Here is a 24,777-nt window from a genome sequence, read left to right as displayed (position 1 = left end):
TTCGCTATTCTGATGGTATGAACTCATAATTGTACAGGTATAATAAACATGACATCAGATTATTTTATATTCGCTATTCTGATGGTATGAACTCATAATTGTACAGGTATAATAAACATGACATCGGATTATTTTATATTCGCTATTCTGATGGTATGAACTCATAATTGTACAGGTATAATAAACATGACATCAGATTATTTTATATTCGCTATTCTGATGGTATGAACTCATAATTGTACAGGTATAATAAACATGACATATAAGCAATTTGGATCGAACCTCCTTAAACTATCAATTTGGTTGTAGCACATATAACCACTGAAATTCAAGACAAATACAGTTCGAGAGCTACAACTTGAAAGTATAGCCACAAAAATGCATTATACTACTTGTAAATCATACGAGTCAGTTTTAAAAATACCAAGCTGGGGAGAATACAGACAGACCATTTTTAATAGTGCCTCTCAATTCACAATCTGATTAAAAAAGGATCCTGGTTGGCTTAATTTTTTTTATATAATTATTTTAATTATTTACTATAATTATTTATTTTAATTATTTTTTAATGTTACAATTATTTTGCAGCAAAATAATTGCAACTTCAAAAATAACTAAAATAAATAATAATTATAGTAAATAATTAAAATAGAGATTATATAAAAAAAAATTTAAAAAAAATTAAGCCAACCAGGATCTTATTTTAATCAGATTGCTCAATTCATTGCATTTCATCATCTATTTAAGGGTGGTAGTCGTGCACGTGCCAACATTTGTGTCTATAAACATCGATTTTTCCCACAATCAAATGTACTTTTGGTAATGAAATCACGAGTACCAAATTTGACCTTGCTGTCACTTGCACTCATTACAACGATGACCACCTACCTTTAATATTTAATGGTACATCCAGCACACTGTGTTCAATTTAAAACATTTGGAATGGGAATAAGACAACGACGCAATACAAGATATTAAACCAAGATTTATTTATGATTACATCCATGATTACACGTATATTATAAAGCTACTGTTAATAGTTTAAAACATGCCTACAATATTTGCTGTATTAGAAACACTTCTCCAAAATGGGAAGTGCAATCTTCAACCATCTGTTTTGGTAGCATTTACGCAAGTGAACATGATTCTAATTAAGTGAATATGACACACTGGATATCATTGCTAATGCATTTCATTCACCAGTGATTGGTATATTTTACATGTAAGCACAATGCCAGCCACAATGCAAGCGTGAGGGTACTTAAGTTTGCGACATGGTGGCTAGTTGGTGAAAAATCATTGTTACATGTATTATAAATTTGCATAAATTGAAAGTACATATAACATATATATTAATTATGTATATTATTATATTAAAAACTAATGTTATATTGTACATTGAATCGATTATCATTATTTGTATATCTCCCAAATTGAATGGTTCCCCCTACAGACTAGTTTTCCCAGACACGTACACACAACACCGCCACAATTTTTTGAAAACTGCACAGTGAGAAGATGGAATTAACATGTGAAATGCTGTGTACATCATGCACTAGACTGGTTGCAACAGTCATAGTAGCTTAAACACATCAAGACAAATCAGATATACCGGTACCCTAGTACATTCATGCATTCATGTCATCTTTTTGCAAAAGTCACATCAATTGTTTGATTCATCTTGCTTCATGACATTCAAAGTATATTTTTCTTCCCAGAATGCAATTTTCCCAAGTATATTGAAAACTGTCTGTCTGCTTTGTTCGCTCACTCATCTGGAAGAGTAAGAGTATGTCTAGCTGCCAGCAGTGAAACAACTCTTCATGTTAAATATTTCTCACATAATCTTCATAAAAAGCTAAATATTTCAGTATTTAGTTGAATACACTATTGTTCCTGAAATTTATGTTCATGGAAAACCGCAATTTGCAACATTGCGTATAATAAAGCGTTACTGATTCACATTGGATTGTGCGAAAATAGTTAAATTTGTGTTTGTAAAGTATTTTGATTTATTATATAGTTATACAATTACTATGGTTACCAATACGTAAAAATACAAGTACGTAGATCAACATATATTATAAATAACTATGATAGTTACGACAGCCTCACCAACAGATTCACTCAGATACAACCTATGAGTGAATCAGTCAGCAATTGTTGACCATGTCACTGCAATCACTCTCTAATACTAGTGTTCTGTATATTTCTTCAATATTCACTTTACTTTTAATACTATGCACATTCTCACCTAAAATCTATGATAAACAATTTATCAATAATCTGCAACACACACTATTAGCATATCATGGCTGCAGACAATTATACTGCCCTCTATCAGTTTATACCAATAGAGGACGACATTTGCAATACTAGTCCATCTACCACCAATTTGAATAAGATACAGTGAATATTATATGTATAAACATTACCAATAATTAGTAATTAATCTTTAAAGCACCTCAATCAAATCAATCAAATTTTTTTGTGTTATAAAAAGATGTTGTGTATGTCGCCTTAGAATCACATCAAGCTCAAAATGGTGTCATTAAAAAAGTGCAAAAATTAGAATGCAGTCATCTACAGCCACTAAAAAAACTTGCATGCATAGAGATACATCGTACATGTACTGTAAAAGGGTTAATTGTTCACTGGGTTTTAATTTTGCTTATTTCGATGACTGAAATTAAATTAAATTAACACTGAATGAATATGTAAAATTGAGCATAGAACACATTATCTAAATGATAAAACCGTGAATTTAAATCCCACTGATATGCATTACCGGTAAATGTAAAATCAGTGAAATTAAAACCCAGCGAAAATTAGTCATTTTACAGTAGTTGGTAAGAATTCAGAATTGTCAACTGAAAAGGCACACGAGATATTCTAACAGAACTATCAATGAATATGATGTGTCCGATATACTCAGTGTTGGAAAATACACCTGACACAGATAACATTTGAATCAGGCTTGAAATTGAAACTTGCATGCCTAGTTGTTTGAAGACTTCATCAATTAAAATTTGGCAAATGCAATTTTACCAAATAATATTATTGGATGAAGTTGAAGCTGCTGTCCAACACTTTGAAGGGGAACGTTGAATTACTTGTTTTGTATGTTAACAGAATGTTGTGCTGTTTTTTTACCCCCCCCCCCCCACATTGTGCTATATACAGCAACTTAGCAACCTTTTAGCAACATATATTCGAAATTAAATACTCCACAATGTAAAGCAAATCACATTATGATTTATCATAAACTAAAAAAGTTGCATTGCAGTATTCGGTAGATGTAAAATTAAAACCACTAATATGCAGTGACTGTTATTGTACATACCAAAACAACCAATGCACACTCGTATTAGAGAATTCCATTGTTTTATCGGACGAATAGATGTGCTAAATAGTGCTTTCATCTTGTGATAAATCATAGTCACCTGACCTTGTGTCACATGTGCAATTTGAGAAATGAAAATTGTGATTGAAATTAACCTTTTCACCGCCAGACTTTCTCACCCAAATTTGTCTGCACTATTTTTCTTATATTCATCAATATTCTAGTAATGAACCCGAATTTAAGAGGCAACAGACAAAATTTGGGTCAATTTTCATTTTTTACTTAAAAAAATTGGCTATATATGTCCCATTCTTCGGAAGAAAAATGCAGACTATAAGTGGGACTATTTTGTAAATTTGTGATGAAAAGAGGGAACTGGTGGTGAAAAGTTTAAGCAATATATAAACAAGGAGGTCCATTTTACAATCTTGCTGCTTTTGAGACTTTATCGTACACTTCAGGAAAAGCTTTGCAACAATTCAGCTTGGTTCTCAGCCTATCGTACAGTGAGTGATCAAACATGAAGCGGAATTCTTCCTTGGTCATATAGCAGTCTGCATACAGCATCTGAAAGCTACAGAAAAACAAACAGAAATAAAAACTTGGTCAGAGACAGTGCCTTAGTACATCCAAGTGACACCTAAATATATATACACACAGCTAATAAGTCTGAGTTAAGTTTAAGTGACTTAAAAGATTGTGCCTGATTGGCTACACAACCCTATCACCTAACATTAAGACCAATCAGAGAGCAGCTTGTTTGTTTGTTGACAGTTTTTTCAACAAATCAACACATGTCTTATATAAATGCTTAGACTCAACTGACAAATTTGGTATCTGTGTCCTTTGTGTTTGAAATTAAATAGTAAACTACTGTAAATGCATTAATTATTCTCGGATATTTTTTAAATGCCATACTTTTTATTTTTCCCCATAGTCTAGTTTCTAAACAGAGTGATTTCATATGCAGTTAAAGAATAAATACAAATTTAAACTCCCCAAAAATGTTGTAACTTATTTTCTGTAACCTCACAGGAAAATCCCACCCTTCATTCTGTCATGAACAACAATTTAATTTTAGCGTCATTTTGTCCCTAGGAAGTGATGTCATATCAAATAGTAAACTCACTTGCATAGCAGGGAGAAACAATAACATCTGTTGTTCTTACCCATCCACACTGCGTACATATTTTTCCAATCGTCTGACAGTATCTCTTGCTTTAAATCCGTCTCTTTTTGGCTCGCCATAGGCACCAATATCCACAAACATTTCGTCTTGGTCGCTTTTTGGATGAACCATACCGGGAATGCTGGGTAATAACATTGGACATACCCAAAGTGGATATAACTAGAATACAAACACAATGGATGAAGATATATGTTCTGTATTTAAATGTATTTATCTGAAATGCTGACAATATCTTTAAAAATTTGTTTCACGCCAGGCAACATTCAATGTTTTGATGCGACCTAGATGCCATCTACCAATGTGATTTTGAAAATAGACAAGTGAATTGGTTTGAAATGTTGTGCACATAATAACATACTGAAGCTATTTAATTTGCTTACAACAGAGGTGGGAGGACACACATGCTGATTTTGTTTAAGTGATGAATATTCGTAAACATAACATCACGCGAAGGTATGACGTCATTCTCGGCTTATTGGTCTAATTTGGCAGCCAATCAGTGATGACCCAGAATTATTTCATTGCTGTCAACCAATGGTAACCATTTCTAAGAATGCAATAAATTTATTATTATCATCTTATGTAATACAAGGATTTGACAGTTGCCATGGAAACTAACCTTCAACTCCTTATCAAAACATTTGAGAGAGCTGTCCAATGTTTCCAAGGGAACCAGCATATCTTGAATCACATGATGCTGCTCATACAAACGTCGTATCGTTTCACCTTGTGTCAGTTTCAGTAAGGATATCTTTGGTGGAACCATCCACCCACAGAGATATCTAAAAATAGGATTATTACCGAATGGTATAATATCCTGAAAGCAAAAATATATCATATTATAAATCTGTATAGCCATAAGTTACAGCGTGTCGTAATTTTGCGGTATTGCACTGGGAATTTTCATCCTACCATATTAGGAAATGCGAATGATTACGTGCGTAAGCGTCCCCTAAAAAAACATGGCAGCCCCCATGGTTTGACCAGCCTCCACACAAAGAAGTTTGCTAAACTTTTTAGATTTCAGCATTCCCATGATGTATCCTTGGGAGGAAAAGATGTATAATAATAAGGTTATTACGAATATACCACAATACTTTTCGGTATCCTCATAGTAATATTTTTTTTTTTGGTGATTTTCAGTGTTTTGAAAAATTACGATTCCATTTCATTGGATGCTTATTTGTACATATGGCATTGATATTAGCAATTCTAAATTTTATTGCAGAAATGTTCATTTTTTTTCTTAATATATCAGGAGAAAATGTATCTTATGTTTATTTAGAATACTCTATGAACATTGATAATGCTATCAGCGCAAACTCTTTAACATCAGACACAACTTAGAAGATAAAAGCATGTCGCTCTTCCTAAATTTCAAATGCAATAAATGTCAACTAATTGGGATTGATTCAATGATTCAGTTAGGATTGTGCGCCACTCTTAATGTATAAAAGGAAGATGTTTGTCCAAATATGGTCAAACAGGGCCAGCTGTGATATAGAAATTTTTTTTGCACAGCTTGCTTATTGGGTTTCTTATAGCATTATGAGGCAAGGCAATACTAATTAACCTTATAATAGATCTAAATAATAAAATTACAGTAATGTTTCTAGTCAGCATTCACACCACCAAAGAAATGTGAGGGTCAATCTTTGTATTTCCAAAACTACTTACTACAAACTACTTACTCATTTCATTCTTCATCCTTTCATGACAGCAATTCATTCCTACTGTCATTATGTCTCAAGGAAGTGATGTCATACAGCAGGAAGTGATGTCATGCAACAGGAAGTGATGTCATACTAACCTGCAACTCCCAGAATATACTTCTAGTATGCCGATGATAGTAGTGACGTAGTGGAATATATTCAACTCCTCCTCGTCCCTTTTTAAGATATGATTCAACGTGTTTAAAAAACCACGGTTTCCAATAGTTACCAATCGCATTTACCTGCAAATCACATAATTTTCTGTTACACAGTTTCACATAGAACCATTTACTAGTATTTGACCTTCATAAATTTCTATAATTTCATAAATTTTGATAAAAACTGTAAGCAAACATGATTCTGAACATTTTGAACAACATACAACAGTACAGAACAGAAATGGAGAAAAAAAAAATCATCATGCAATTCGAAGACATGTCAGTTATCTCAAATAATTAATGTTGAATTGCCATAGAGGGCACACTTCATCACACACTTGGTGAAGCGATTTCCAAATGAGGGCTGATGGCTGGCGAGAATAATCATTCAGAAACAACTTATGATTGATTTCTCATCCGTGCTCACATCAGCTGATCACCAATACATGTTCACACTCAAATTCCTTTCAGTGGCAATCTTTTTTTAAATATTTTTTCCCGCCAAGTGACATCTTGTCTCTCTCGACTTTTCTTGTGTGCAAAATAAAAGTAATATAGATATATCCCGGTAGTACATTTTGCCACAGAAACCACATTCAATGTTTGGGACTACGTGACAGAGCTGTATAACCATTTTCTTATCATAATTTATCATGAAGACGAACGTTATCCTGGCCCAAGACCAGTTGAACACAAGCACCAAAATCACCCCAAAGTTGCCAGCTGTTGGTACCTTTGATATCTCTGTATCTATTCTGTGACATCCTCACACAGGATAGGTCTTTAAATCCCGGTCAACTCGTGTCTACCGATCATCACTTTGCTACAAATGACTGGTCTCATTGGCACACTTACCTTTTCGGCCTCTGCATTTTCTGTCTGATTGGCTGTCATGATCACTGCCTCGTGATCAGAATAAACAAGTGCTTCAACGAACTCGTTCTCTCCAAATACTTTGTCTTTGAAAACTTTAGATATATTCTCTGTGGTCTTGACTGGGAAGTATTCAATTTTGACAAACTTTTTAGCTGGTATAATTTTGATTTCAGCTGCGACTAGAAATCCCAGTGTTCCATAAGACCATGGTACTGCATAAAACAGATCAGGGTCTTCATCCTGAGAAATTTGCAAAATAGAAGGTAAAAGAAAATTATATTATTATGAAACATCCATGTAAATTAGGGTAAATAATATTAATATTTCAGTTCAATTTACAAATACATTGTATCATCAAAAATAAACTTTAGCTGAAATAAAATATTCCACAGTAAGGCCAAGAAAAAGATCTATTCGAAAAAGGATGCTATTTTTTGTTTCTGATCAAAATATTGTAAAAAAGAAAAAAAAAAAAAAACGGGAAAAAAAAACATTGGTCACCACACCATTTTTTAAAAACCTCTTAAAACAGTCTTCTCTCCATGTCATTTTTTTGCAATTTTTTTTCATTCAGCTTAGGGAAATTCTGGCATGCTGAGAAACATTTTTTTTTTATTTCCTGGACTTTATATATTCAAGTACACCTGATTCAGGGTGCTTTTTGAGATGAAATCACATTTCTCAGAGATAAATTTGCTTAAAAAATCAAAATAATGTTTGAATCAGAAACAAATCTTTTTTAATTCTTAGCGTAAAACATGGTATTATCACATGCCTGTTTGTATCCGCATGGAGAACATGAAAAACAAACTGTTTTGTGTACATTACTTAACATAAATATCCAATTTATTATAATTGTAAACCGCTTAATTTTCACTCAAGAAATTTTGTAATTTGATGGTTTTATGGCATTTTTAGAGACAAAGTCGCAGACACTTGGTGTCGTATGACCCCAGATAAATATTCACTGTTGAAAAATTCACAATTATTACTAATTTGCACAATTCACATCTCTTTTATGCAAAATTTAAGCAATTTACTGTATTCCTTACTTTAGAACATTTGACCAAGCTACCATCAGCCAACACCAACTCGTACGACAGGCACGTATGTTGAAACAAACCATGCTTATGAGAAGACGTCTCAATACCAACTCCCATTATCAAACCCCCTAAGAGCAGAAACAAGAAATCATTAATTTTACTTGCTGTCATGGTTACCAACCTTCAACAACACTCACTGTAATGAGCAATGTGATCAATATGTTGCTCTTTTTCTCCTAAAATGCAAAATGAAATACAGTGCAACAAAAAGTTAGGTCATAAAATGTGCGTGACAATGTAGAGCGATGAAAGAACGGATGACAGGGAAACACAAAAAATTATGAAATCACAGACACTGAAACACAAAAAATGATGACATTACACTCTGAAACACAAAGATTGATGAGGTAATGCTTTGGTGTTCTAGTGACACAATAAGTTTTATTGAAATTTTACATTTTCTTGTGGATTCAATTTAGCGGATTTTACTTATCAGCAAACACTTACACTTTAGAGAAATATTTAAAAAATGTTTCATTTGGATTACATTACCAGGGTACAACCATCTTGCACACTTACTAAAACCACTGCAGCACTGACTTTATTTGATTCAGAAAGTCTTCTCCTTCCAGCGCATCTCTTTTTCTGTTTGAATGGCCATACCTTTTTCATATGGGAAGGATGTACAACTCACCTACAGTCAGATCATCTAATTCTGGTAACACAGGCAGCGTCCATCCTAGTGGATTCAGAGTGGCTGTAATCTGACCCATCGTTGCCAAGGGCTCAACTCTAACAGTTTGGCGTTCTGTGTCAATTTCTAACACATCAATAAGATTTACTTGAATCTTACGATGTGTATGCTTGTATTTAGCAACGCGGGGACTGACAGTCATCCAGCCAGGCCTTGCTGTACACATGGGTTGCTCGCAGCCATCGGTCATCCATTCCCGTACCTAAACAGAATTATAGTGTAAGGTCTAAAAATAAATCAATAATAAATCAATAATCAAAGAAAGCTTAGAAAGAACTACTGTGTGCTGAAGGTATTGGAGGCATGAAGTTAGCACATGTGCTTCTATTAGAGCAAATACAGCATTTAAAAATATAACTGCAAGCAATGATCTGAGGTGTTCCAAGTAGCTATGGTTCAACAATTATAAATATATTGACTTGATATTTTGATCATATACCTTGTCAGACAAAATTATAGCACAAGTTACATGTCCCTATCAGCCACAATACTTACTTGAGAAACAAATGAAAATGCCTAAAACGTGCTCACCAATATGCAAATTAGGTTATTATTATGCATGGGGATTTCTACCTAAAACTTCTTAGGTCTCCACATTGCCCTCACAGCATTTATGTTCCAAGTTTCATCAAAATCTCAAGCATAGTTCTGTAGATACAGTATCAGTAGAACAGTCTTGGAACAGCAAAAAATCAGCTAATTATCATGCAAATTAGGTAATTAATAGGCACAGATTTTAACTAAAATCTAATGAAATCTGCACATTAGCCCAGAGCATCTATGCATCAAGTTTCATAAAAAACCAACATATGGTTCTTGAGATATCAGTGAAACAGACTGACGGACACACATACAGACAGGCTAACTGCAAAAACTCCCAGTGTGTGCTTTGCAAGCAGGAGTAAACAATGAAAGGTTTTCTTTCATCATCATGTGTGTAAGTTTGACCCCTGTGGCTTGGACATTTTTTTTTTCATGTGCTGATAAAGTATATATATGTTAAATGTATCAGATTACTGTGTATGTTTTGACAAACCAAATCAACCTTTAATATGTTACTTAAAATAAAAACAAAAATGTTCAAGACACATCATGTTGTTGGTACTCCTGGCACAACAAACCCATTCCACTCATCTTTATAAATATTTATAAATTTCACAATTCAAACTGAGATGGGATGTTTCTATAGGCAGATTGATTATAAACATTTTCAAAACATGTTACACTAAATTTAACTACTATTAAAATAACAAAAATGAAAGGAACAGTTTTGTTGTGTCAAGAGTATTGAATATTGAATGCATGTACAATAAAAATTTAAGCCATATTTTTTGTCTTTATCTTTGGGATGAGAAGCAAAATTTGTTGTTGTTTGCCGAATAAGAGTACAATTAGTAGACCACTAATGTTACATTTGGCCACCCAACATATTATTTATTATTATTTACAGCAAGTTTCAGTAGTATTGGTGCAGCCAATTTAAAAACTTGCTAGCGAATTCACTAATTGCTTGGGTTTTGACTAAACAGTTGGCTTTCTAATTTTGCTGGCGCTATCTTATGCTCACACCCTCTCTGAGCGAATCTATTTAACAGCAGGAAATGGTGGTCAGACTTTCTGGAGCTAATCAGCGACGGTCTTACAGTTGGATGGTGATTTCGGTTTCAAATGAAAAAAAACATTTCTTAACTTTTCTCTTTATTTAGTTTCAAGCAGTGTCCAAAATGGCCACCCCCTTATATTATATATCGGTGAATTAATAGTTTTATCATATTATCCCTTGTGCGCCAGATTACTGTGGTTCTCAGGCTGACCAGGGAAAGACATGAGAAATGCGCGATTATGAAAAAAAGCCCTGTTATTTGATAGAAATGGTGTGATCTGATTTTTTTTTTTTAAATTCTATGTGGTTACTAATTTGGTAGCTGTAGGCTTTCTAAAAGCATTCTATGTCCTCTACTGCAATATAGACTCACCCAGAGTGGATGCGGGCACAAGTTGGCACCAGCAGGATTCAAAATCCAACAGTTTAGTCAAAATCCAAGCAGTTAGGGAATTCACTAGCGAGTTTGTAAATTTGCTGCTCCAATACTTGTGAGACTTGCTGTAATATTGAGCATCTTTAGTATCCCACAACTAAAATTATCATTCTTGCTCCTTTTTTCTTATAAATATTGGGGATACCAGCCCTATGCATTTTCAAGAAACATAAACAGAGCTGAAATAAGTTTTGTAAGTAATATGTTTTATCACTTTTAAGTAATAATTTGCAAAAAAAGATAAATATACTCAACACAGTACAGTTACAGTATCAGACTTACTTAGTGTTAATTAATAATTAAAACAATAAATTTAATTAAATAAAATTTATGAAGTTTAATAAATTTATTGGTCAGCATCAGTTTAGTTAAAGCGCGGTGGTCGTCGCGCAGCGCGTGTTCGAATTACGTGTAAATAAACAATGTATTTTACACGCGTTCACGGTTGTATACGTCGCTATGAGTCCCATATCGAACAGAACGCGGCGTGACGACTGCCGCCCTTTAATAAATTATATTAATAAGTGAATTATTAATGAGTTATTCAAATTTTAACCTGTTTCTGGATATCCCTGACACGAGTATCGTGTTTTTTAGGTGCACTGGTCATTTTGAAAGTAATCCAGTTTCGGAAGGAAATTAGCACATCGAATAGGACAGAAACCGGAAGTAGAAAGAGACAGACAAATATCCATCGTTGGTGTACAACTACATATTCCAATCCTTTGATCTTGAACCACAGATAAAAGCCGCAGCAAAAAATTGCTGGAAGAGTTAGGATAACTGCAAGCATGGTGAGTTCGACCAACAGTCCAGATGTCGACCACGTTTCTACAACAATTTGGATGGATTTGCCGGGTGTCGGCGCCGGTTGAGACAATGCTGGGCTGGACTCAGGTCAAAGTCCTGATAACGCGAGAATGTGTGAGACTTGGCTGAGTTTCAAAAAAACATGGCGGAATACAACTGTGGAGGTTGCTAGCCATAAAACGGTTGTTGTGTTTGAATTTAAAATTCCTGACGCGAATAACGCTACCTGCTTGTGAATTGTTGTTGCAAATCGACTTCGACGCGGTGCGGTAAGTCGAAGTTTCGCCAAAATAACGTCTGCATTTGGCTGCATAAATATATTATCTAATCTGACATTTATCCAATTGTTGCGACAATAATTCCGCAAAATGATGTCCCGAGACTGGGAGAGTAAATTCTCCTCCATTGTCAGAGAAACCGAAGCCAACCTTGCCAAAGTCAGGGTAAGTGTATATATTTAATTTGATTACTTAGATGTCAAGCAGCGATCGATTGAGCGTGATAATATCACGGGTCTGGCTACGCTTTTCGTTGACCAGTCCCTATAATGACCGAAGCTAATTTCCGAGTTGGTGACACCACTGTGTGACAGCCATATACCACATTCACGTCAGTGTTAAATGATATCTTTACAACGTCTACAAAAGATCGATTTTTAAACAAAAATTGTGATTATTTCCGTTTGGTTACTATGGCAACCAAGACGCTATCGTTATTTTCTTGGGTTAAAAGACGATATAAGCTTCAATGTGTACTCATTTATACATTAGCTGGGTTTATTAAATAAAATTTAAATTCCACAATAAATTGTATTGTACAAAATGCATGATATTCTGTACATTGCTGCCACCATGATTGAATGCATGCATACTTTTTAAAAAAATATTTACTTGTTGCACCATTTTTGCTGCAGTCCTTAGCAGAAAGCAGTTGACAATGAAGAACTTTGGAAAGAATTCAATACCTGTTTCAACAATTCACACAATAAAGCCTTTGAGTTGTACACTGGTACATTCATTGAATTACCACTATAGCAACATACTCAGTATATGCTCCATTGATCGGAGCTCAGTCAAGTCTGTTAATACACTGACCTGCTTCACTAGGGTATATAGTTAACACAATAATGCAGCTGACCAAGTATTCTGACATGCAAACTTTTTGGGTGTTTTGAATGAAATTTATTTTTAGAGTTGAATGACAAATATAGAAAAAAGGGATATTCGCTGGATTTTTTTTTTTCACTGAATCAATCCTTCAGCGAAAATTAATTCTAAGTGAAAATAAAGTATTTTACAGTGCTTAATCTGATTACCGCTGTAAGAACAACTTTACATTTGTAAAAGCATTCAAAATATTAAGCGTACATGACTGAACGGGCTCTAACGTTTAATAGCAGAACTCATTTGTGTAAATGTTTTATGAAGACAGTTCCTTTGTTGAACAAAACTGATCGTCATTCTTATGTTTTGTGGTTCAGTCTATAAAAGAAGTTTTATGGGATGTCTCATGAGCAGAGCTAATTTTTATATTCTTGTAACGTTTGTCAATTTCAGCAACGACTTGGTTCTTCTAGATCTTCAATTTATGACAACAGTTTTCGTTCTTATTCGCCAAAAAGAAACATCTCAGGTATGACGCTTATTTTTTAAATTTTATTTACACCAACCGTGAAATAGTTTAACAAAAAATAAAACACCTTATTGTGGTACCATTTTGAGGCCCATATTGTCTGATACCATGAGTAGTAGAAAAACAATAGAACTAAACAATAGGAGCACTCAGCTGGACACTTGCCAAAAAAAACAACTGAGCAGTAGTACCGATACTCATCATTCAACAATTGAGTCTGTATTTGTCTCTTTATATGTATTCTCGTTCATTGTTCGGGTCAGCGTGGTAATTATCAACTTGCTACTCACCAATAATCACACTATTGTAGGAGCTTATACTCTCAGTGCCTGTAGATTAAGATGTTTTTTTATTACAGGTACCTACGGAGTGAGTCATTCATCTCCGACCTCTTCCTATCCAACAACATCATCTCCAGAGAAGACTAATTTACATACTGAAAGTGCAGACCCATCACCTGCTTTAATTGCTATACTTAATGAGAAGATTGAACAGCAAGGGAAGGTATGGTTCAGTCTATCATAAGATGTTATCAAACTGTTTTTTTTTACTGTTATCGCCGTATTGTTTTGATGTTCAGAAGTTGAAAAAAAAAACTTTCATTGTTTTGACACGTCTTGTGTGCTTTTATCAAATCAAGGTAAAAAAAAGCAAAACAAATCTATGCATATGCGAAAACAATTATATGTGGGTGGGTGTGGAATAAAGTCTTGAATTGAAACTGGTTCGTATTCAAAATATTAGGGGAAATAGTTCATAGGCTTTCATATTGTTTGATTATGTTATCACAACTGTCACTGACATGGTTTTATCCTGGTGTATGAAAGTGTGGTACCACATACATACATGTAAAATTTAATTAGTTAGCAAGTTTGCTAACTTGCTGCCTGCAGCTCTCATTGTTCATTTTTCTTCTCCATTACTTTTCTTTCTTGACAGCTGATTGATAATCTTAGTAAAGAAGTTCAGTCACTGGAGAAAGAAAGAGACGGGATGCAAAATCGTATGGAGAGATACGAAGATCAATTGAGAGCACTGGATAGAAGATTGTCTGAGAAGGGCATTGACCTACAGACTGAGAGGAAGATTGAACTATGGAGGAGGGAAATGAAAACAGAATTGTACGAGATTCAGAGTAAAATGCACAGTCAGAGAGCCAGCGCTGATATGTATGGTGATGATATGGTGTCAGCGATTAGCAGGGAACTTAGAGAAAGGTAATTATCCAGATATCGAGCTATCTAAAGGTAAAATAGTAGCACAAATAATAGAGTAAAGATTTACGGTTGTGTTTGATATGAATCCCATACAATGCATTTAAATTTCAGTGATACTGAAATAAGAATTTTGATGTAAAAAACAGATTTTTAATATAATATGCATTTATTTCTGTGTGTATTGACTGATTTGACATAATTCTGGTGGCTGAGAGGATTTCAATTTGAATGGGTTGAACGCATTGTGTAATTAAACAACCTACATGCCTGTATGTTGCTATGCATAGAACATATGTAATTGCCTTGCCTACCAATTTTAGCTTCATATTCCTGGGGATGAGGGCTCCCCATATTTTAACCACGCATGAAAAATACCTGACAGTTCTCACAATTAGAAAATCTTTACTAGAATGTAAAACCATGGTGGATTAGTTAGTCTGATGTTTTCACTGGTTGTTATAGGTTCTCCTTTTGTTTTTGTTTTTAGCAAAACTCTACTGCAAGAAGAATGTGATTCTTTGAGACGAGATATAGAAAGTATAAAAACCAAACTACTAAACCAAGAAGTAGACATAGCGAGTCAGTTAGCTGACACTAAGAATGTCAGCAGGAAAGTTGAAAGGCTTGGCAGGGTAAGACAATTTTTAAAGTTAATTAACATGAATTTAAATTGTATAGTTATTTTCAAGCTAAATGTTTCTTTGGTAAGTGGTTACTACATGCACCTATATTGGATTTAAAGCTTTGTATGAATGGTTCATATTGTCTGCAGAATATTTGACTGAGCGATAGTTACTTAATATCCCAATCAGCATTACCCTGGTACTATACATGTTAAAAATTTACAGTTTTGTATGAAGTTGTATTTGCATTCATTCGAAGCATATTTTAAAATTATTACTACAAGTAGAAAAAAATACTTGTATAATAATAAGGTTATCATCAGAATACCACAACTTATGCTGTTGGGAAACACAGAACCTCAGTTTTGCGTCAGTCGCTACGATCATCACACTGTGCATATTTTGTGTTGTATTCTTGTGATAATTTTATACAGAACAACTCATTGTCATGTGATATTTGTGAGTACCAGTAAGTCTGCCATTTTTTCCATCCTGCTTCACATCTAGTCGTGTCACCATATAATAACTAAAATTACTCCTCTATATATCTGTCTTTAACATTCTAACTTTGCAAAATCCAGTAGTTTCTTGGTACCAATTTGGGTATTGGTAGCCACAAGAAATCTGTAAAATTTCTATTTCAAAAACAAAACATAATAGTGAAGATTATGAGTAATACTTTTCAGCTGACTACTGAGGTTAGGAAGCCCACAGACTGGAGACAAAAATGGTTTCTCTATTGAAGGCAATTTAATTGTTTAAACTAAATTATTATTTTAGTCTCTAAAAAAACTTGTCATGAATTGTTTCTCAGGTGTGCCTTATCAGGTTTCATTACAACTTTTGTGTTACTAAATATTCATAGCTGGTTACTGATGCATAACATTTATGTTTGCCAACTGGTGGCCATATTGGTTTCATTTTTAGGTGTCCTCATTACTTAATAAGATGAATTACCATAGTATGGCAAAATTCCTACAAATCCCCACACTATTTACTGCAACATTTTCAATTGATATGTTTACATGGATTGCTCCCCTCCACTTTTGGAATGTCTGGTCTTTAGCTCATTAGAGATCACTTTGAAAAAATACCAACATGACTTGTTTTTTTATCAATTTAGAATGTGAATAACATTACCGAGAGTCATCGCAGTCACAATCGAGATTTAAACGATACGCTGCAGAGTAATCAAAGCACACAGAAACATCTCACACAAATCAGGTATGTATTATTTAAAGTCACAGCATTACAACAGGCACTGATATAAACAGATCCAGAAAACCACCATCTCTCTATCAATCTCCATTGCAACATTACCAACGGTATTTTTTATTCAAATAAAGCTACACTCCTGAACTTAAAACATTTTCAAATGGGATTTATGGATTTCAGTCATATTTTGAGCGAAAAATAGAAAAATGATGAATACATGAATCTTACGAGCATTCTATTTTTGAACACAGTGAATTTTTATTTGATCAGAAGATTACAATTTCATTTCAAAGACCTTGAGACTATGGTTTATTTCAGTATGCAAATCAGTGTTCTTACTTTCCAGCAATTGAAAACAAAGTCTACTGGCAATGCTCTCAGGATTAATGCGCATCAACATATTCTGATATCTATTCTTCACTGTGTTTTAGGGCTGAAATGGAGAAGTTGCTGGACAGTGTCACCAGAATTGAAGCAAGAAGTTGCACACCGGGCACAATGAAGTCTTTTGATTTAAGTAATGGAGATATCAAGTTATCTGAAGGAGGTGAGGAATAAATCGATTTTGAGTTACCTGTATTATTAAAAAAAATATAATACTTTATATAAATATATATATATATAGATTTTTGAGCATTGTGTTCAAGTGTTGCATTAAATGGGTTGTGCATCCTACTTAGCATATTGGAGATTGCAGATGGGCCAAAAAATCATCAAGAAAACCACTATCTCCCTAAAGTTGGGTACACAACCTTGAAAGAAAACAGATGCAATTAGAGATAAATATTTTGATCAGGCATTTTAGACGTATAATTTACAATCATTGTGTTTAAGAGTATAATTTGCTGGGTTTAAAATAGAAATCCACTGTAAACAAACACTTAAAATTCCAAGTGAGTGTTTTTTTTTTTTTTAAAAGCACCAAAGAAACATATTCAGAGTGTAAATTCAAGATGATTAATGGACACAATTTGCATAACAATAACATATGTTAACAACTTCATTTTTTATTTCTATTGTTTATCCAAAATGTAACAGTTGGAAACCTTTACTCTATAATACCCTGGGGAGATTTCTGTAGCAGTTAAGGCATTATCAGTCTAACAATGTAATAAACTGAACTAGACATTAAGAGGTCTCCCGATGTTGATTTGGCCCATCTTATTCCAATCATATAATTCTCTTGTTAAGCCCATAGCAAACCAGTCCAGAACTTGCAGTGAGATATGACATATTTAATTTTTGACCATAGACATATCTATCATTTATGCTAGTGCATGTGTGTAAGTACATGGGCATAAATAGTACATGTGTGTGTGTGTACAACAAGATAGGGAAGGTATTGCCTGTACTTCTAATAATAATCACTCACAATATTTACTTCACTAATACAGATTATATTGGTAAAAAATACCTGGAACCGGATGATCTTTGTCAGTTGTCGCTGAGTGACCTGGACGTAAGCACCAATCTCAGTGATTTCCAAACAGACCCGAGCAGTAAACCTAAATTACAAGGTAAATACATTCCCAAAACCATGCACCAAGTTTCTTGGTCTGATTCACGTGCAAGAATACCAGCACGGTTTGGGAAAACCAAGTCTAAGGTGAAATTTGTTCTATAGCTGTGTTTACATAAGTCAATGATTGTATTTGTGTTTGTTCTATCTGCTGCTGGATTATGATAGCAAGTGATTCCTCAGAAGGTAACAGAAATGTTGTCTCTTTGTTTCAATCACACACTTATAAACTAAAAGGATCCATTCAAAATGTTTTGCTTTTTTCTGGCGTTTTTGTTACGTCCCGAGTAATCTCATAATGGTGTTAGACAAATGGATTGTTTGATGCCAAAACACTTTCAAACGTTTTTCTTAGTGAACACCTCTTCCCATCACCATGACAACCAATTTCTATCATGCTCAAAATACTAAGATCTATATATACTGTAGATATATATAGTCTAATTATTTTTGAATGTCAATTTTCACCACTGGTAATTTTCAGGATTTGATGATGATTTAAGTGTTACTCGAAAAGACGACATCTACGAAAGTCCCCACTACACCCTATCTTATTGATCTCGGTGAAATTTTCTCTGCTACAACATTGTGTGATTTTTCCTGAGACTTAGCAAAATTGTTCAATTCATGTATTGTCTTATTTTTTTCAGGAAGTACAATTATGTCTGATCCAGATAGTACAATTGACCTGGATGATCTGAATCTGAGTGGTACCCCTTCTATCAGCTCATTGGAATTAGATTCTGATCTATTTTAGAAATGTTAAGCTTCCGTCCCTGTGAATTCTGATAATGGAATAGTCTACTTTAGACTGTATCATTATGAGAGGGTGTTTGGAAGGTGGTGATTCTGAGAGGTTAGATAGTTTCACTATAAAAGGTTCTCAGGTTTACTTTAGTTTATTTCAGAAATGCTAAATTCACTGGTCTTGATTGAAATGAAAAAAAACAATCAGAGAAAAATTGTATTACTAGTAATCAATGTGTGTCACCATGACTGATTTTGAAGCAGGTCTATTCACTGCTGTTTTAACCCTTAAAGCGCCACAATTTCTCCCACCTGGATTTCAGTGCAACTTTTCACCTGTTTTTATACTGTTTTCTACAATTTTATTTATCATTTTGGACCAAATGGAGATAATAGTAATTTTCCTAATCTTAATAACAATTTTGAACAAAATATGGAAAACTTATGTGGGTTATATTTTATGAATGGTGCTACCACAATTTGACTTAATAGGCAATCAAATTAACTCTAACCTCTCTGGAATCATTGCCATGGACAACAATCGAGTCTACTGTGATCGTACAACTTCTTAAAAAAAAAAACATTGTATATTGAGTACAATCATGCTTTCAAAACAGAGCATTAGCAGAACTTCTCTGTATGTTTCTCTGATGTATGTAATTCAACATACTTTTTGTATACACAGACCTGAAATATCTTTTTCTCATTGGTTTACTATCAGTACTAATCAAGTTTATCTCTTCATTGAATATGCCTGCATCCACTAAGAGTTGTAAAATATCTTCCATATTACCTTTTATATTTTATAAATATAGTGCTAAATTTTTTGAAGCAATCAGACTTGATTTGTATTGGTAGTGTCAATTTCAGTATTAGGTCATTCTGTTACTCCTCCGATCAAGCTCTGACACTGAGCTGCCAGACATGGTTGGAGTTGTCAATGACTTTTCAAGAGTTAAGTTATGTAATTTAAAAAATTTCAATCATGATTTAGGTGCAGTAGTCTTAAGAACACTTTTTCAATATTGGCAATAATTACCAGATATTTGTAATAATTACAATCAGTCTGCTACCCGGTAATAACACTGGTAGTTTACGATAGATATTAACTCCGTCCGAAGTAAAATGTATTATTTGTGAAATTTAACACTTACCGGTAATCCCAATGTCTCCACTTGGCAGTATTGCGTGTAATGGCCACTGATGAGTTATTGCAGGGTTTTATTAAACACTGATGTAAATCACATACATGTATTTTAAAATGTCTAGTGGACCATACGTTACCATCCAATACGTGTACCGTGTTCATATACATCTTCAACAGATGGTACATTGTCACAATGTGGTGTACATGTACTTGTATTACATTCTAAAATACTGTAGAATACTTTATTTTCACTTGGAATTAATTTTTGCTATGAAGGAAAATAAAATTTTGTGAATATAGCTGTCCAATATCAGTGAAAATAAATTCCATAAAAGATGCTAAAAAAGTCCTTTCAGCAAAAATTAATTCCAGCTAAAATAAAGTATTTAACAGTACTCTACTAGAAATGGACATTCACACTCAAAGATGAAAAAGGGCATTGTATGCTGCTGTTGTTTTTAAATATACTGGTACATGTACCAGGTATGTGTTCTGTTGATAAATCATAGCAGATTGTGAGCCTATGTTGATCAGCAATCAACATTTGTTATCACACTATCGCATTTCTATATTGGTTTTCAAAAATGTAAACTTATGACGTCACAGTGCTACGACCCATACAAAAAATGTACAATACACAAATATTAAACAATGCAAACGTTTTAGCCATACTGTATTACTGTTGGGCACTGTACATGTTTATCGTTTAAATTTTTAGAGACAATAATGCTTTTAATCCAATGGTACATTTTTCTAAAATGAAGATGTGATGTGTATTATTTTTGAAAACTCTATTTCATATAATTTATTTTGAATGTGAATCCGAATCCAGCATCGTGTGAAAATCAGTGTTTTGTGAGCAGTACGTGAAAGATGGTTACAATTCATATATAGTTATAAACCTAACCTTGTATTTATAATCAAATATTATATTGAAAATATGGAATTAATGAACAATAATTTGCATATCAATTACAATTCAATGAATTTTCTGTACAGTATTTATATTGACGGTGATTAAAACTTAATTTTAAATCTTTTTATTCCAGTGTAATATTCCAGAGAAATTAGTCTGTAATAATAAGGCAAAACTACATTTATCTACATTGCTTTTCTTTACTTTACATTTTGACAATTTGCTTGTTTTCTGTATTGCTTTTCATTATTTTGTGAAATGGTATATATTATAAAATTGAAATGTACAGTCATCACCATATTTGGCAAGGTTGAACAGTATGGGATCCATATTTGATGAAATTGAAATGTATTGTCACCATATTTGGTGAAATTGAAATGTATTATCACCATATTTGGCAAAGTTGAACAGTATGGTCTCCATATTTGGTGAAATTGAAATGTACTGTCACCATATTTGGTGAAATTGAAATGTACTATCACCATATTTGACAAGGTTGAACAGTAATGGTCTCCATATTTATTTGGTCAAATTGAAATGTACTGTCACCATATTTGGTCAAATTGAAATGTACTGTTACCATATTGGGCAGAGTTAAAATGATACAGTCATTGTATTTGGAAAAAAAAGTAACCTTGCTATATATTTTTTATATTTCTGGGAGCTTTAAAGTTTATCTCTGTAAATGTTTTAAACTATGTAAGATTCATTTTTTTTAGAACATTGCCTTACTTTTAATTCATTCACAGTACTAGGGGCAATGCCAAATCATATTCCGATCCAAAGCAGCGATGAATCAAGTTATGTTTTTATTTCATACAAAAAACACAGAACATCTTTGTTTTTGGTATTTAAAACAACTTACCAGGGTAATTGATGAATAAACATGTTGATCGCCCTCTAGTGATGAAAATACTTTGTTTTTGTTTTTATTCTCAATTAAAAACAGCACATCACAGGGTTAAGTACTCATTCTTCCTTGCATGGTGCTAATTTTCAACATGTCTTGAAATGCAATATTGCACATTTCCGTCCAATCTACACCATACATTTCTTTTTTACATATTTTTTCTACATGTAAAATTGCCTACAAATCTCTTGAAATCAGACAATGTCTGCGGTAAATGCTGCTTAATTCTTTAATTCCCATATCAAAGTAGGCAAGCTTTGATTTTTAATACAAAGGTTTATAGAATTTCAACGGTTGGCCATTAGAATTCTGGGAAGGGGATTGTAGAAAAATCATCTTTTTCTTCACTTACTATTTGAACTGGATTATTTTTTCATGATGTTGCTGTTCATAATACTGTTCTGTACATATTGCTGTCCTCTATTTGTAGATTTGTTGTTTATCTTTTGCAACTTTGTTTGCAGGACCCCTTCCCAAAGTTTCTAATGGTCAACTCTATCAGTATTCCTGGTGTAGTTCTACTAAGTGAAGATGTATAGATGCTTTAAATTATTTTCTAGACATGGTACAACATACAGATTATAATTCTTAGCTTTTTTTTCAAAAGTACATGCATGCATGTATATAATAATTCTAATTTATTTAAATTACAAATCATCAAATGTGCTTCAAACTAAATCAATAAATTAACTTTACCTATGTTTTATTTGTTGGGTTTGTCTACACTGGGTTCGACTAGATACATTCTTGTATCAAGACTTGTGAATAATAGACTAGTGAATTGGTCTGGAGGGCTGTGGGCGGGCATTATGTACATGAAAGTTTCCATGGTAATGTACTGAAGTCATGGAGACGGCCAATCAGTGATAACACAAAATTCTGTGCTGCTACATATTTACATAGCGATTCACCAGACCATTCTTGAGTGCACTGGAAAGGCTAACACTGGGTATGAATTCTGCCAACTCCCACCCTCCTACTCACTATGTCATGAGGTTCGGAGTAAACTATGAAAAACATAGTTGAACTCTGGTGACCTTGTCCTTTGTTATACATTATTCCCTTTATCATAGTTTGTTTCAATATGAATATGCATTGTCATAATTAATTTTGAATACAAACAAGTTTTGGGGTTGAAACAACAGTGGGGAATCAGTCTATCGAATGTCTTTGATAGATGTAAATATCTTACAGAAACATTGGTGCTTAATTTGTTTAATTATTTTAAGGGTCATAATTTCCAGCTTTATTCAAAGTAATTCAGATATTTTAGTAAAAAAACAAATGCCTCATCTCAGAAAAAAAGTGCTGCATTTAGACGTGAATAGATTCATAAAGCATGCAAGATAACAGAAAATCTTAGCTGGCTTTTGTACAGGTGTTCGTCAAAAATTAATGATTCACTGAGACAAATATGAAATGCCTTAGGGATGACGTCAAAAGATCGATGTCGGATAAAAAACTTATTTCCTTTAGTTTGGGGGTGGGGGGTTTTGACCTCAAAAAGTTTCCATCCTACAAAAACGATTTTATCTTTTAATGAAGTCAAAAAAATCTTGGAGTATTTGTAGTTCTATCCAATCATGGACAGAAATAACCGAAAAGGGAAAAAAACACAGAAAAATGGTTTGGTTAGAGTGTAAATCTGTGCGTCAAATGAGGTGCATTTGTAAACTCTCTTTACACCCACTCGACAAACAACTGCTATGCAATACTACTGTCCGATTATCAATTTGTATTTAATAGTGAATGTAGTCTGACGCCATGACCAATATTTATCAATTAAGTTTCAGTGGGGGGTAGGGGGTTTTGAAAAAAAACTAAAGGAATTAAGTTTTTTATCCGACATCGATCTTTTGACGTCGTCCCTTATTATATTCATTGTGTGACTACTGTATTATTTCAAAAATTAAAAAAACGCCTTCTAAGAATAGCTATCATGTTGCAAGCGCTGCTTTGTATGCAAATTAACTTAAATAGTTAGTTGGTGTCCAGTGGAGAGAGAATACAATTTTCTTTTCAAAATGTGGATGCAACATTCTGCTTTTTATGTATTTTTTATGTATTGTTTTTGATTTGATAAACAGATTTTCTATTACCTTCAGATCTTGATCAAAGTTTGGCATCCAATTCATAGAAGTGCTTATATTGATTATCTGACATCTTGTTTTCTGTAAAGATTTAATTGGAAGGTTTAAAAATGCGTATCACACTGTGCAAAAACTCTCCACAAGTTGGTTTTGAAACCCAGTCTAGTATTCCCATGGGATTTGGGAGATACATTACCAAGGATATTATTACAAGATAAATGATTTGCTTCATTGAACACATATAACAATGCATATTTCCACTGAGATCAGTGACCTTTGAATGTGATCAGTCAAAATATTTTATCAGATTTTCTCATTTTTTGCAAATTTTCATACAGGACATCTGTCGTTCATACTCAAAGAAGAGTTTATACTGATGAATAAGGTGACAAACTTTGGAATAGAGTTAGTAAAGTTATTGTGCACACAATAACAATTATTAACAACAATGCCGGACAAAAATTTTTCCCTTAATATACCTTTCCTTTTTACTTTGGTGGTATGGGCAATGTAAAAAAAAATGCCAGTCAGTTGTTGAATGCATCATCATAAAGCCACATCCTCTTTGCAGTACCGAGGTTAGTCTCAATTTGTTGTTTTCACTAGTACGACATACGACATGTATGACATTCCAGCCTCAAGATTACCAGTAACCCTGGGCTAAAGGTCAAATATATCACCATCATGAGATGTTAGGGAATATGGCCATGGCCATTCTTCCCTAGATTGAGGGCCAATGGTCACAACAATAAGACAACTATCTAGTTATATCTGTCATTGCACGTTTCAGCAGGGAGCTTCTGGCTAGCCGCTAGTATAGTAGCTAATATCTGGACA

General features: G+C 33.6%; 2 protein-coding genes across 2 annotated transcripts; one reads left to right on the top strand and one right to left on the bottom strand.

The window, feature by feature from the left end:
• Window positions 1-967: 967 nt before the first annotated feature.
• LOC100369348 (delta(24)-sterol reductase) lies at window positions 968-9,261 on the bottom strand. The gene is made up of 7 exons (XM_002740945.4): window positions 9,016-9,261; window positions 8,331-8,449; window positions 7,258-7,518; window positions 6,343-6,486; window positions 5,152-5,349; window positions 4,513-4,691; window positions 968-3,917 (listed from the first exon to the last, which is right to left on the bottom strand). Exons 1-7 carry the CDS (start codon window positions 9,239-9,241, stop codon window positions 3,764-3,766), a joined length of 1,281 nt encoding a protein of 426 aa, XP_002740991.2. The 5' UTR covers window positions 9,242-9,261; the 3' UTR covers window positions 968-3,763.
• A 2,809-nt stretch (window positions 9,262-12,070) lies between these two features.
• Window positions 12,071-19,287, top strand: LOC100369202 (uncharacterized). The gene is made up of 9 exons (XM_002740944.4): window positions 12,071-12,367; window positions 13,481-13,556; window positions 13,915-14,060; window positions 14,496-14,773; window positions 15,261-15,405; window positions 16,520-16,620; window positions 17,043-17,158; window positions 18,006-18,128; window positions 18,781-19,287. Exons 1-9 carry the CDS (start codon window positions 12,293-12,295, stop codon window positions 18,885-18,887), a joined length of 1,167 nt encoding a protein of 388 aa, XP_002740990.2. The 5' UTR covers window positions 12,071-12,292; the 3' UTR covers window positions 18,888-19,287.
• The last annotated feature ends 5,490 nt before the right edge of the window (window positions 19,288-24,777 follow it).

Source organism: Saccoglossus kowalevskii, chromosome 9, assembly GCF_978046115.1.
Source record: "Saccoglossus kowalevskii chromosome 9, keSacKowa6.1, whole genome shotgun sequence".
Taxonomy (NCBI): domain Eukaryota; kingdom Metazoa; phylum Hemichordata; class Enteropneusta; family Harrimaniidae; genus Saccoglossus; species Saccoglossus kowalevskii.
The sequence above is the reverse complement of the archived record's forward strand: the minus strand, read 5'-3'. Positions and strand labels throughout refer to the sequence as shown.

Bases quoted from the DNA above. Each gene is read 5' to 3' on its own strand.
- LOC100369202 (XM_002740944.4), top strand. From the start codon at position 12,293: ATGATGTCCCGAGACTGGGAGAGTAAATTCTCCTCCATTGTCAGAGAA. The intron at 15,406-16,519 runs GTAAGACAATTT...TTATCAATTTAG, and splicing joins AAGTTGAAAGGCTTGGCAGG to AATGTGAATAACATTACCGA. The intron at 17,159-18,005 runs GTGAGGAATAAA...TCACTAATACAG, and splicing joins TATCAAGTTATCTGAAGGAG to ATTATATTGGTAAAAAATAC.
- LOC100369348 (XM_002740945.4), bottom strand. From the start codon at position 9,241: ATGTGTACAGCAAGGCCTGGCTGGATGACTGTCAGTCCCCGCGTTGCT. The intron at 6,487-7,257 runs GTAAGTGTGCCA...TGTGATTTGCAG, and splicing joins AAAATGCAGAGGCCGAAAAG to GTAAATGCGATTGGTAACTA. The intron at 5,350-6,342 runs GTTAGTATGACA...TTTTGCTTTCAG, and splicing joins GTATATTCTGGGAGTTGCAG to GATATTATACCATTCGGTAA.